This window comes from Pelodiscus sinensis, chromosome 3, assembly GCF_052426305.1.
Source record: "Pelodiscus sinensis isolate ZL-2025 chromosome 3, ASM5242630v1, whole genome shotgun sequence".
In the NCBI taxonomy this organism is placed as follows: domain Eukaryota; kingdom Metazoa; phylum Chordata; order Testudines; family Trionychidae; genus Pelodiscus; species Pelodiscus sinensis.
In genome coordinates, this window is record NC_143054.1 from 186,668,039 (window position 1) to 186,680,362 (window position 12,324).

The window sequence follows — 12,324 nt, forward strand, 5'->3', positions numbered from 1 at the left end:
CTGACATGTGGCCTGGAATGATCTGCTTTACCTCTGCCCATCCCTGAGATTAGTAACTTTTGCATCGCTCACAGTCCCCTGAAATTCAAAACACACGTGTAACAGTTCCCTGTTCCATAACTAGTGTTCTCTGAGAGGTGTTGCTCGTGTCCATTCCACAGGATGTGCATGCTCACCACATGCAAGTTTCTCCCTCAGCAGCAGTGGGGCCGACAGCCTTGCCGAGCCACTAGGCTAGACAAGGCAAGGGAGAAAGGGCTGTGCCACGCTCCCGGAAGGGCTGGGGCTGGGCAGCCCTCAATTCTACCCCGAGCGCATGGCGCCATGCTCCAACGGTGATTTAAAGGGCCTATGGCTCCAGCCACCACTGCTGCTGCAGTAGCGGTGAATGGAAACTCTGGACCCTTTTGTATCTCAGGACTCCGGGAAAGTTGCTCTCTTGCTCTTCCCTCGCGGCACGACAGATGCCCTGGATCAGAACGTGTGCTGGGAACAGGCTGCCAAAGATGCCTGAGCTCTGGTCAAATGGACCAATCTGCAGTGGAGGGGTCTTGGCCAGCTCCCAAGGGGGCTGAATGCACAATGCAAGCTAGTCAGAAAGACACTGTGTGGAAACCAACAGGTCTCTCACCCTGTCTGTTGTAGTGATGAAGAGCTGTGGTGATCTTTGGAAGGGCTTAGTATGCTCTAGGCAGAACACCTGACAGACATCCAGAGCATGCAGCCACCTCTCCTCCACCGTTTTATGATGCTTGGGCTAGAACACAGGCAGGAATATGTCCTGGTTCACATGGAAGGAGGAGACAACCGTTGGCGGGAAGCCCAAATGGGGCCACAGCTGGACCTGGTCTTTGAAGACGACAGTATACGGGGGCTCTGAGGTCAGAGCCCTGATCTCCAACTGATGTCACAAAAACACAGCTTTTGAGAACAAGCAGGAAGGGGGGAAGGATCCAACTGGCTTGAAGGGTGGCTCTGTGACAGAGGACCAGACTGAGGTCCCACTGTGGGACAGGGTCCCGTACTAGGGATGTAAAATTTTGATGATTTGGCTAATTAAATAGTCAATGCAATTTGATTAGTTGATAAGGGCACTTTGGCCTTTGATTTGTAGCAGGGCTGTTGCTACAATTCAAAGGCAAAAGTGATGCGGGGAGCACGGGGCCAGTGCTCACTGGCCCCATACTCCCTACGGTGTTTCAAAGCGGCAGTGTCGCATGGACCCTGGGGTCAGCTGGGGACTCAAGATTCCCCCTGCTGACCCCAGGCTCCGTGTGGTGCTGCTTTTTTGAAACACCGCAGGGCATCAGGCTCCATGAGGTGTTTCAAAGTGGCAGCATTGCAGGGAGCCCAGGGTCTGGCCCACAGGGAAGACTGGATTCACAGGGTAGTCTGGTATGTCACCTTCAGGTGCATCCTCAAAATGATTTCTTGGCTCTGTGTTTGGAGCAGTTTGAGCCTGTCTGGGCCAAGGATGTTGGCTGACTTGGCCAGTTTATGGTCTCTGCTTTTTTTAGCTGGTGGCTCCTGACACAGCTGGCCTCCTTGCCTGAAAAGGTGCTGGGGGTGGAACTTCTGACAGGCCCGGCCAAGAGCATAGTGCCCTAGGGTATGAAAATTCTGAAGACCATGTAACTTTGCATTTGTTTGTTCTACAAATCGAGCATGGTCATTGAAGGAGTCCTGCAGGGATTGTTGAGCCTCCAAAGACAGTCCACAGAGGAGTAGCCAGGAGACGCCATCATGAACGCCACAGAGCCTGCCATGTCAGATGCCACTTGAAGGGCTGCCCTGGCCATGGCCATCCCCTCCTCAGGGAATCTTGAACTCCTCCCTCAAGGCTTCAGTAAACAAATCCTTAGACTTGCCTATGGACCGCCACATCAAAATCCTAGCACCAAGGAGGGCCTGGTGATTTGCCACCTGCAACCGGAGGCTGGCAGACAAATTTTTGCCCAAACAAACTTACAAAAATTAAGTCTTTGTTTTTTGGTGTCACCCCCAGTTGCCGCAACTTCTGCTTGTGATTGACCACTATCAGCACAAGGGAATGGGGGGGGGGAGGGTAGGGGCACATACAAGTATTCATGGCCCTTCATAGGCATAAAGTATTTGCGTTCAGCTCTCAGAGATGGGGGTCAAGGAGGAGTGATCTCCAGGACCCCTTTATGCAGCAGGAGGGCAATCCGGGCAGGGACAGAGGCGCTAAGCACATCAAAGAGTGCATCTGCCTGCTCCTGAAGCTCCTTCACCTGTAGCCCCAAGTTAGAGGCCACCCTCCTGAGGAACTCTTCGTGTGCCTTTGGATCCTATTGCAGGACTAGATGAGGGGGGCTCGTGGTGGCCTCATCCGGGGAAGAAGAGGACTATGCTGGTGCCATGAACTCCACTCCCTGAACCTGGTGTGCTGCTGACTGGTCCACTACGAATTCATGGAGCCGGGAGGTCCTCTGTTCCTACAGTTTACATCTGCTTAAGGGGCCATATTGAAGGCCTCTCAGACACCCCCCAAAACTGACCAGACAGCCTGGGATGGTTAAGTGAACTTTGCATGGGTTCCATAGGTACCAGGACACCAGCCACTGTCCCTGTAGCCTTGCCGGGGGTGTGTGCAATGCCATAAGCTGGAGTGGCATCATAGAGGTCTGTGTGTGACCGGCAGCAGGTACTCCTGCTCAATGTCTGCTTCTGGAGTTATGCATGCACTCCCCGGCAACCAGGAATGGAAGGACCTGTAGTGGTTTCCCTCTGAGTGGTGTTGAGTACTGAGAGCCCACAAGGATCTCTTGGAATGCAAAGAACATCCATCACAGGCCCTCGTATGGCAACCAATCTCCAAAATGTAACTAAGCTACAACTACTAAGGGACACTAACTAAAAAACAAAATTGAGCTGCAGAGAAAATTGAGCTGACGCCACAACAGTTCTGTGCACTGTCACTAGTGGCAAGAAGGAACTGAGAGTGGGGAGAGCATGCAATGCCCCTTATATCATGCCATGGAGGCACCACTCCAGGGCTACATCTAGACTGCAAGCCTCTTTCGAAAGAGGCTTTTTTGAAAGATACTTTCAAAAAAGCCTCTTTCGAAAAAGAATGTCTAGAGTACAACCAGTACTTTCGAAAAAGCGAGCTGCTTTTTCAAAAGAGAGCACCCAGGCAGTCTGGATGCTCTTTTGAAAAAGCACAGTTTGCATTACATAGCACCTTGTTTCAAAAGAGCACTTTCGAAAAAGGCGTTCTTCCTCGTAAAACGAGGTTTTCCGCGGTCGAAAAATTGCCATGTTCTTTCCATTTACTTTTGAAAGAATGTGGCAGTTGTCTAGACGCAGGGAAAGTTTTTTTAAAAAAGGCCACTTTTTTTGACAAAACCCTGTAGTCTAGACACACCCGAGGTGTTGTCAGAGCTACTCTCTTATGGATACCACTGAGAAAAACACTTCCCGCACCAGTGCATGTAGTGAGCATATGTAACCCACACACCTAGAGCGTATGGTTCACTGTCCCATGTAGCGGCACTTAGACCACTTACACGGAGAGATAAGAATGAGTTGGCTCTACAGCCTAAGCTGAAAGCCAGCTGGCTTTATAAGCTCAAGCTGTAGAGGTTCCTGAACTTAGCTCCAAATGTGTGCCGGGTTCAGTTTTGCCTGGAAGCAGTTACACACCCAACATGGAATGGATGAGCAATTACTCAAAGAACTTCAGCCTGACTGAAACCCTTCAACATTGCAATTGCATTACTAGATAATACCGTTTGTAATGGTCCACTGTGACAGTTTTAGTTGCTGCACAGATTAAGACATCCATATAGTCACACAAGTATTTGTGAACTTTCCTGTTATGAACTCAAAGCTAATCAAGGTAAGTTCTAATTAGTTTTTCAATGAAACCTCAAGTGTTGTGGGAAGCCTGGTGTCAGGAATGCACCATGTAGCGTTGAAGCTCAGTGTGCGGTGAGGCCTGTTGTCCTCTTAGGTCTTATCCAAACGACAATCCAACTCTTTCAGTATTACTGAATAGGTTGTGGCACTTTTCACATTAGGTGTGTTAGATCTGGGCTTTTGGCCAATCTCCAATTCAGACAATCGGTTTCCAACAAAAACCATCTGCTGAAGTTTCAGTTGGGTATGCACACAAGCACTTTGACTATTAAATCAAGTTCTTGAGCAAATGTGGTCCACATTTACAGGCTCCTGCAACATTACCTAACAATGTTTTTGAGAAGATACAAGTTGCCACCATCCAACAAACTACAGGCAAGATTTCAATTAGATACAATACTGTTCATCTGAGTAGGCCTCAAATGTGGGTAAACAGCTGTTTCTGCACAGATCTTCTTGATGAAGGTTGCTACGTAAACATAGGCAACCTTCTGAGAAAAATCTGTAGACCTGCTCACAATAAAAAGGAAAGATGTAGGGAAGACTCTCTTGCCATTCTACTAGCCAGAGGCAAGATCATTGCAAAGAAAGAAGGATTAGTATGGAGGGGGGAAGTGGTTTTTTTGCATTGTTCTTTAAAGACAACATCTCAGCTATTGATCATGTAAACAGATATTTAGACAGACATTTTATATATTTCATAAAAAAAAACAGTCTAGGATTAAAGAATCAGTTATGACAGACATTTCCCTTCCCCATAGTCTCCCTTTCCTCTTTCTGCAGGGGGCCGGCCACCAGTCCTGTACTTTGAGCTTGGAAGACAAAGCAGACAGCTGCCACTAGAGGCAATTTTGAGAAGCCTAAAAATCCATGTGCAGCTGGCACTCCCACCCACACCACTCACTGACAGCTTAGTCCACTAGCCCTATGCCTAGGAACATGAGTCAGCTCCCAAACAGTCTTCTCAGACCATAGCTGCAGCACTCTACTCCAACTAGATCCTTAGTCTGGTTCTAATTGTCACATTTCCAGTTATGAAAATGAAAGCACTGGTTTTAACTATAGCAGTCCAGAGTTAGAACTGAATGTTGTATTAAGTAACTCCTGCAAGAACAAATTAAAAAAACCTCAGAACGAATCAAAAGCTAGTACCAAGATGAAGTGTATAGTACAAGACAATGCTTAAATGAAGATTAACTGGAAGAAACAATTTAAAGAGGTTTACCACACAATACAAGGGAAAGCAGATGGTTTTTACATCAGTCCATTCAGTTAAGCAGGGATGTTACTTTACATGAGGACGCTGTGCTTTGGATCACTAGTTACAGACTAGAGGAACCATGTTAGGCTTTGCAAACTTACTAGTAATTAAACCACTGGCCATCACAAACTAACTGGAACGTCCACATTCCAGGAGGCAGAACTCAGGTGAATTTCCTTGGAATACTTTACAAAATGGGGATATTTCAATTTAATGGGCTGAATTTTGCAAAGATGTATTTTGGGGTTTAGTTACTAACCAATGACAAAATGAATTTATATGTTTTGATCAACATTTTGGACAGCTGGACAATGAGGCACAGGAAGAAAAGGCAGATTAGCTCAGTGGAGATTTCTCAGAGCTGGATATTAACTGATCAATTTATCACTAATATTGGTACTTTAAACAGCCGAGTGAAAAAGTAGAGTACATGTTAGATGTAGACAGTTTAAATCTCTGCTGCATCTATCAACTTAAAGATGTGTTAGTAGACTGAATCCAATCCAATTCCTCCTTTAATCCCTTCCCCCCCATCAAAATATTATTCTTGAAAGAGCTACAAAAGGACAATATGAAACTTTTATATGTCAAGAGAAATAAATACTTCATTAGCATTTTTCACTGTTGTTGGGAAGTTGGCTAGTATAGTTGGCTTATCTCGCCTGTTCAGTATTGCCAATATACTATAAAGAGGCCTTGATGTAATCAGACACAGGGCTGGTGACAGACTTTGCCACGCTCTGGGCACACACACAGAGAGACAGACAGAGAGTGTGTGTGGTGGGGGGGAGGGCAGGGAAATCAGGCTCAGCTGCAGGTCCCCTGGCAGGAGTGGGGCCTCAGGAAGAAGGGGAGGGGCTAGCCTCCTACAGCCAGTCCTCAAAGCTCCCTGGGACTCCGGAAGCAATTTAGAGGGTCTAGACTGGGGCTCTGGCTGTAGTAGTAACAGCAGTGGCAACCCGGAGCCCCAGATCCTTTTAAAATTTCCAGGTCCTGGGGCAACTGCCTGGTTGGTCACCACCTGTTGGCAGCCCCGGGCATACGAACTTGTTTCATGCCATAATGCCCTAACAGACAACAAACCTGTATCAAACGGAAAAAAAATAATTTGATTCACAGAGGCTGGACACAATTAAACCATGCCTGGCTTCCTTGTGTTGGTCCCAAGAAAGTGTGTAGTCCACAAGCCAGAGGGAGATTTTACTGCAGCCTGTCCTAGTACAGCTTATCAAATTTCCCTTTAGTGCTATAAAAACAAAGACTGATGACACAAACGCTGCATAAAAAGATATCAGACTATACATATCTTTTAAATTATTTTATTTTGTGTAAGCTAAAAGGAAATTTACACACTTAAATCTCAAAAGACCTTGGGCATGCACATTAACCTTGTTAGAGGTTCTTCTACGTAGCTTTTTTTTCCATAGGAATTTCCCCAAACATTTACAACCCATAGTTTTTACTGTATATACAGCCTAAACCATAGCAATCTATGATTATGTCATTTTACACTGTGCAAAATCAAACATAGGAATAGTGGTATAACAGAATAAAAACTGTAACAGGTAAATTTCATTGTAAGACATTCATATAGTTTTGGTCCTTCTTTTCCAAATCAAACTGATTAAAATATAGACCATGTTTAAATAGTAATCTATAACATAACATAAAAAGGTACTGACAATATACCTTTCAAAAGGCTATATAGTGTTTTAGCCATTTTGTTAAAGTCTGAAGAGAGAAACAACAAATAAAAAAATTAGGGAACTGCCTGTTTTGAAGAAACATCTGAAAAACCCATAAAAACCCCAAACAAAAAACCATGTGACCTTTTAAGCTTTCAATGAAAATGAAGTATTTTAATATATGCAGAAATAAAATTAAGACACTCGATATAATCCAAAAACGCTGAAAAGGGGATTTTACTGAGAATGAAGATTGGAATTTAATTTTTTTTTTTATTTTTAAAGTTTTGTAAGAAGGACACCAGTGTATTTCACAAAGACAAATGTTTACACCCCAGCACAACAAAAAGAATAAATCTTCAAAAAGATTCAACCCCCAATTATTTACACTTTTCTCATATAAATTTAGATTTCAGTATGTAAATAAATATACATTACTATGTATACCTTTCTAGTGCTGCTTACCAACAAATCATCTGAACTTGAATTTTTTAATTAAAGCAAGATTGCTTTTTATGAGCCAGAAAGGGGGAAAAAAATCAATAGAAAGTGTCCAATTCACATCACTTAGTCTACCTTTTCTTGGCAGCTTGTTGAAGGTGTTAATGTGGCTGGGAACATCAACACCTTGGCATGCATGAAAGTTAAGTCAGGAAGGCTAGAAATCACCTTGGCAGCCTCTTCACTAAGATGTTCTTCCTTTTTAGGCTTCCTGTTAAGAGAAAGAGTGCATTAATCCATTACTTGACATTCCTGGAGAAAAAGCTGCTGATTGAGGTAAGACCACTTCTGTAAAGTAATAGAAATTATATCCTGCCTATTTGCAACATTACCTCGCATGGAAATTTGGCACAGAGCTCCTAAATGTTATTGCAATGAAGGAAATTGGTTTCCTACTCAGACGTTAAATTTTTGCAAATTCTGATGCACTTTCTTGGGACTATTCACATTTGGTGAGAAACAATTTTATCTTTAGCCTTCGAGTAAGATATCAGGAGTACTATCATTAACACAGAGAAATCTTTCAATAGAAAACAGGAACCTAAAAGGAGGGCTGGGGGCTGCTAGATTCAATCCAACTACATAATTAGTGGCTGCATCCAGTAACCCATAATGTTTTACCAAGTACTTTTTTATAGAGGGCAGGTACTATTAAGCTGCTTCTACTGGTGAATATAATGAAAGTAATCACCTTTATGTTTTGCATTATGTTATCGATTCTTTACCTCCTGCACTTCTTCTAAGAGTTATTAATTGAAAATTACTAAAAGGTATCTTGCCCCATGTCCCTTCACTATTTTGTCCCTGGGCATTGGGCATACACCAGTGGGAGTTTTCCTTCAAACAGCTAATTTCCTTTGAAATAGAATGAGACCTTGACTCTAATTGTTACAAAACAACCTGTACGGAGTCATAATTTACTTTATGGAATGCTGATCATTGATAGAGGCACTGAATGTTACTATGAAGTTCTATAGTGGATGTCCTCTGTCAAACACTGAAATTATGTTTAAGGGAAGTGTATATTTAGGACGTTTACTACAAGCAAGCTCTACTTTCAAACTTCTTTGAAGACACAACAGAAAGACAAAGGCCTGAAATCAGATGGATTAACTAGGACATATTAGAGATTTCCTTATAACTCATTTGTTTTCCAATGAGAAGGGCTGAACCTAGCTCTTTTCAACACCTGTCAGGTTCCACTACTTCAGCTGGCCAGAGGATCAGGAGAAAGCAAATGTCTTAGCGTGTGGCCTCTCTGCAGTTCTTCCAGGACTTCTTGAACAGGAGAGAGGCCGGAACTCTGGATTCAAACTCATCCTCTACATACCTAGCTACATAGTGATAGAAATGTAGCCGTGTTAAGTCTGGGGTAGTTGAAGCAAAATGCAGGACAATGTAGCACTTTAAAGACTAACAAGATGGTTTATTAGATGATGAGCTTTCGTGGGCCAGACCCACTTCCTCAGATCAAATAGTGGAAGAAAGTAGTCACAACCATATATACCAAAGGATACAATTAAAAAAATGAACAAATATGAAAAGGACAAATCACATTGCAGAACAGAAGGGGAATGCGGGGTGGGTGGGAAGGGGGAGGAAGGAAGGTAAGTGTCTGTGAATTGCTGATATTAAAGGTAGGGAGAGTGGGATGTTTGTGAGTTAATGGTATTACAGGTGATAATTGGGGAAACTGTCTTGGTAATGGGTGAGAAAGTTCAAAGTCTTGTTAAGTCCTCGTTGGCAAGTGTCGAATTTTAACATGAATGACAGTTCAGAGGATTCCCTTTCAAGTGCAGATGTAAAAGGTCTTTGTAGCAGAATGCAGGTGGCTAAGTCATTTAGAGAGTGTCCTTTCTGGTTAAAGTGGCAAGAAACTGTTTTCTCTTTGTGATCTTGTCTGATATCTGTTTTGTGGGCATTAATCCTTTGGCGAAGTGTCTGAGATGTTTGTCCAATGTACATAGCAGACGGACACTTTCGGCACATGATAGCATAGATTATATTTCTGGATGCGCAGGAATATGTGTTCTTGATCTTATAACTCATTAAAATTCGACACTTGCCAACGAGGACTTAACAAGACTTTGAACTTTCTCACCCATTACCAAGACAGTTTCCCCAATTATCACCTGTAATACCATTAACTCACAAACATCCCACTCTCCCTACCTTTAATATCAGCAATTCACAGACACTTACCTTCCTTCCTCCCCCTTCCCACCCCCCCCGCATCCTCCTTCTGTTCTGCAATGTGATTTGTCCTTTTCATATTTGTTCATTTTTTTAATTGTATCCTTTGGTATATATGGTTGTGACTACTTTCTTCCACTATTTGATCTGAGGAAGTGGGTCTGGCCCACGAAAGCTCATCATCTAATAAACCATCTTGTTAGTCTTTAAAGTGCTACATACCTAGCTACCATACTGATACTGAGCTGTAATCTGTTTGCCATCTAAAAGTCCCACTTGATTTAAGATCTCTACATGAAACAGACTGGAGGCTAACCTTGAGCTTTTTTCACAAGAATAGGGGTATTTTCTCTTCTCTGCTGCAGTGGAATTTCATGAGCCACTGACTAGGCAGATTACCAAATTCTACAGAATAAAAAAAGCTGTGTGCTAGATTTAGTGAAGAAAGGAATAGAAAAACCAGTATGTGCTTCCTTCCCTTCCTATTTACACTAGGAGCTTTATTTGGCCTTGGAGGACACCTTATCTCTGAGCTGCTGAAATGTGGCCATCAACCACTATATTATCAGCATTTGAGAAATGCAATAGGCTGAGACACCACCACCTACCGATGAATTACCACAGCACTCTCAGGGTGCAAACTCCTGTGTTGCAGTGGTGACAGCAGATTGGCAGTTGTATCTGACAAAGGACAGTTTGAAAGAGGAAGCGAGGGGGTAGAGGGTGGATTCAAGGACCACACAAACTGCTATTGATGCTGCTCTGACACACACAGAGTTTTCACAAACTGCTTACTATTTATCTGCTTCATTCTTTGCTCAACAGGTTCTACTACAGAAGAAACAGACTGGTGATGCCTCTAGTCTGGTGCTTATTCTGACAAGTACAAACTATTCTACACAAAAGTACATTGCTGCCATCTAGAGCTTTAATGCCTAATGCCTGAAACACCTCCCCCAAAATGCCACAGAATGCAAATTGAACACAGTCACATGAATTCACCAATCACGGTGAACCACTGTGCTTTCCTCCCTTTAGGCTTTGTTGACAAAACTTTTGCTGGCCGGGGTGTGAAAAAAACCACCCCTTTGGTCAACACAAATTTCACCTACAAAAGTGTCAGTGTGGACAGGCTGTGTCAATGGGAGATGCTCTCCTGCTGACACAGCTACCACTGCTTGTTGTGGGTGGTTTAATAATACTGACGGGAAAACACTACTGCAACAGAGAGGCTATTCAGAAACCCTCATAGTAGCACAGTACTGATGTGCTGCTGTAAGGTCCGTAGTGTAGACATACCTCAGTGTGCTCTGCAACTCAGCCTATCCTCCCAGATAACCAATATAGTTCTACAGCAAAAATGCTTTCATCATGTCCAGGTTACAGTTTTGGATACAACTACCACCAGCTGAGCATCAGTGTTACTACATTCTGTAGGGCATTCAGAAACCAAGGCCATGAGCACCATAGGTAGGTAGAGCTACTATAACTGCTAAACAGGGTTTCACACTACGTGACTTCTAAACCTAAATATCTGCTGTAGCAATGTCACTGCAACTGAATTTACCATTCTTAAGACATGTTAAATTGCCTAACGGTTGTAGTGTTGACAAGGCCAGTTTGATGGAAGCAATACATAAAGCCATAACAGTTGCATTAATCCTAGCTAGCAACTTTTCTAATGATGCTGAATCCCAAAATAGCATGTCAACTTTAATAAATTCCAAAGCCAGAAGGGACCACTGTGATCTTGTCTGACTTCTTGTATAATACAGGCAACAGATCCTCCCCAAAATAATTTTGATAGCATATTGTTTAGGAAAAAAGAACACCGCAATTTTGATTTAAGATACTGTCAGAGATGGAGAATCCACTGCAAGATTGTTAAGTTATTTCGATGGTTAATTATTCTCACTGTTAAACCTTAACACAAATGTCCAGTCTTCAATTTCCAAGCATCATACCTTTCTCTGCTAGACTGAGCAGCCCATGATTAAATATTTGTTCTCCATGTAGGTGTTTAAAGACTAATCAAATCATTCCTTAATCTTCTCTTTATTAAGCTAAAAAAGTTGATTTCCTAGACTTTACCACATAAGGCATGTTTTCTATCTCTAATAATTCTCATGGTTCTTTGCTCAACTCCTCTAGTTTATCAACAACCTTTCTTGAGCTGCTGACAGCAAAACTGGATGCAGAATGGCACTGGAGTGACCACTGTTACAAAACAGCAGTAAAGTAATTTATCATGATCCACCTGTTTATGCATCCATTAGTCCTTTTGGCCACATTACATTGGAAGCTCGTTTGGTTTATTATCTACCACTACCCCCTAAATCTTTGTCAGAGGCACTGCTTCCCAGCCTACAGTACCTGATTGTGCATGTACAGCCTACATTCTTTGTTCCTGGGTGTACTGCATTTAGCCATATTAAAATACATAGTTTGCTTGAATCCAGTTTCCCAGATCACTCTATCAGTAAGCCATCCCCTTCACTACTTACCACTACTAATCTGCAAACTTCATTAATGAAGATTTTATGTTGTCTTCTAGGACATTAATAAAGATATTAACTAGCATAAGGTAAAGAATCAATCCCTTCAGCGATCCTACTAGAAACATGCCCAACTCAGTGATGATGATTCCCCATTTACAATCACATTTTGGGACCTAGCAGTTAAGCCAGACTTTAATCTGTTTACTGTGTGCCATATTAACTTTATATCTTTTTAGTTTAGTCAAGATGTTGTTTGATAACAAAGCAAACCCTTACAGAAATCTGTGTATTACACCAAAAATTA

The 12,324-nt window shown here is 42.7% G+C and overlaps 1 protein-coding gene across 7 annotated transcripts in view; it reads right to left on the reverse strand.

Moving 5' to 3' along the window:
• Positions 1 to 6,446: 6,446 nt before the first annotated feature.
• Positions 6,447 to 12,324, reverse strand: part of AFTPH (aftiphilin) — a 74,089-nt gene continuing 68,211 nt past the window's right edge. For 6 of the 7 annotated variants that reach the window (XM_075925579.2, XM_075925581.2, XM_075925578.2 and 3 more), the window contains one exon: positions 6,447 to 7,540. In XM_075925579.2, the coding sequence (XP_075781694.2) occupies positions 7,396 to 7,540 (145 nt within the window). In that variant the 3' untranslated portion in view covers positions 6,447 to 7,395. The remainder of the gene's footprint in view (positions 7,541 to 12,324) is intronic. The other variant, XR_016349291.1, reaches the window with a different exon arrangement.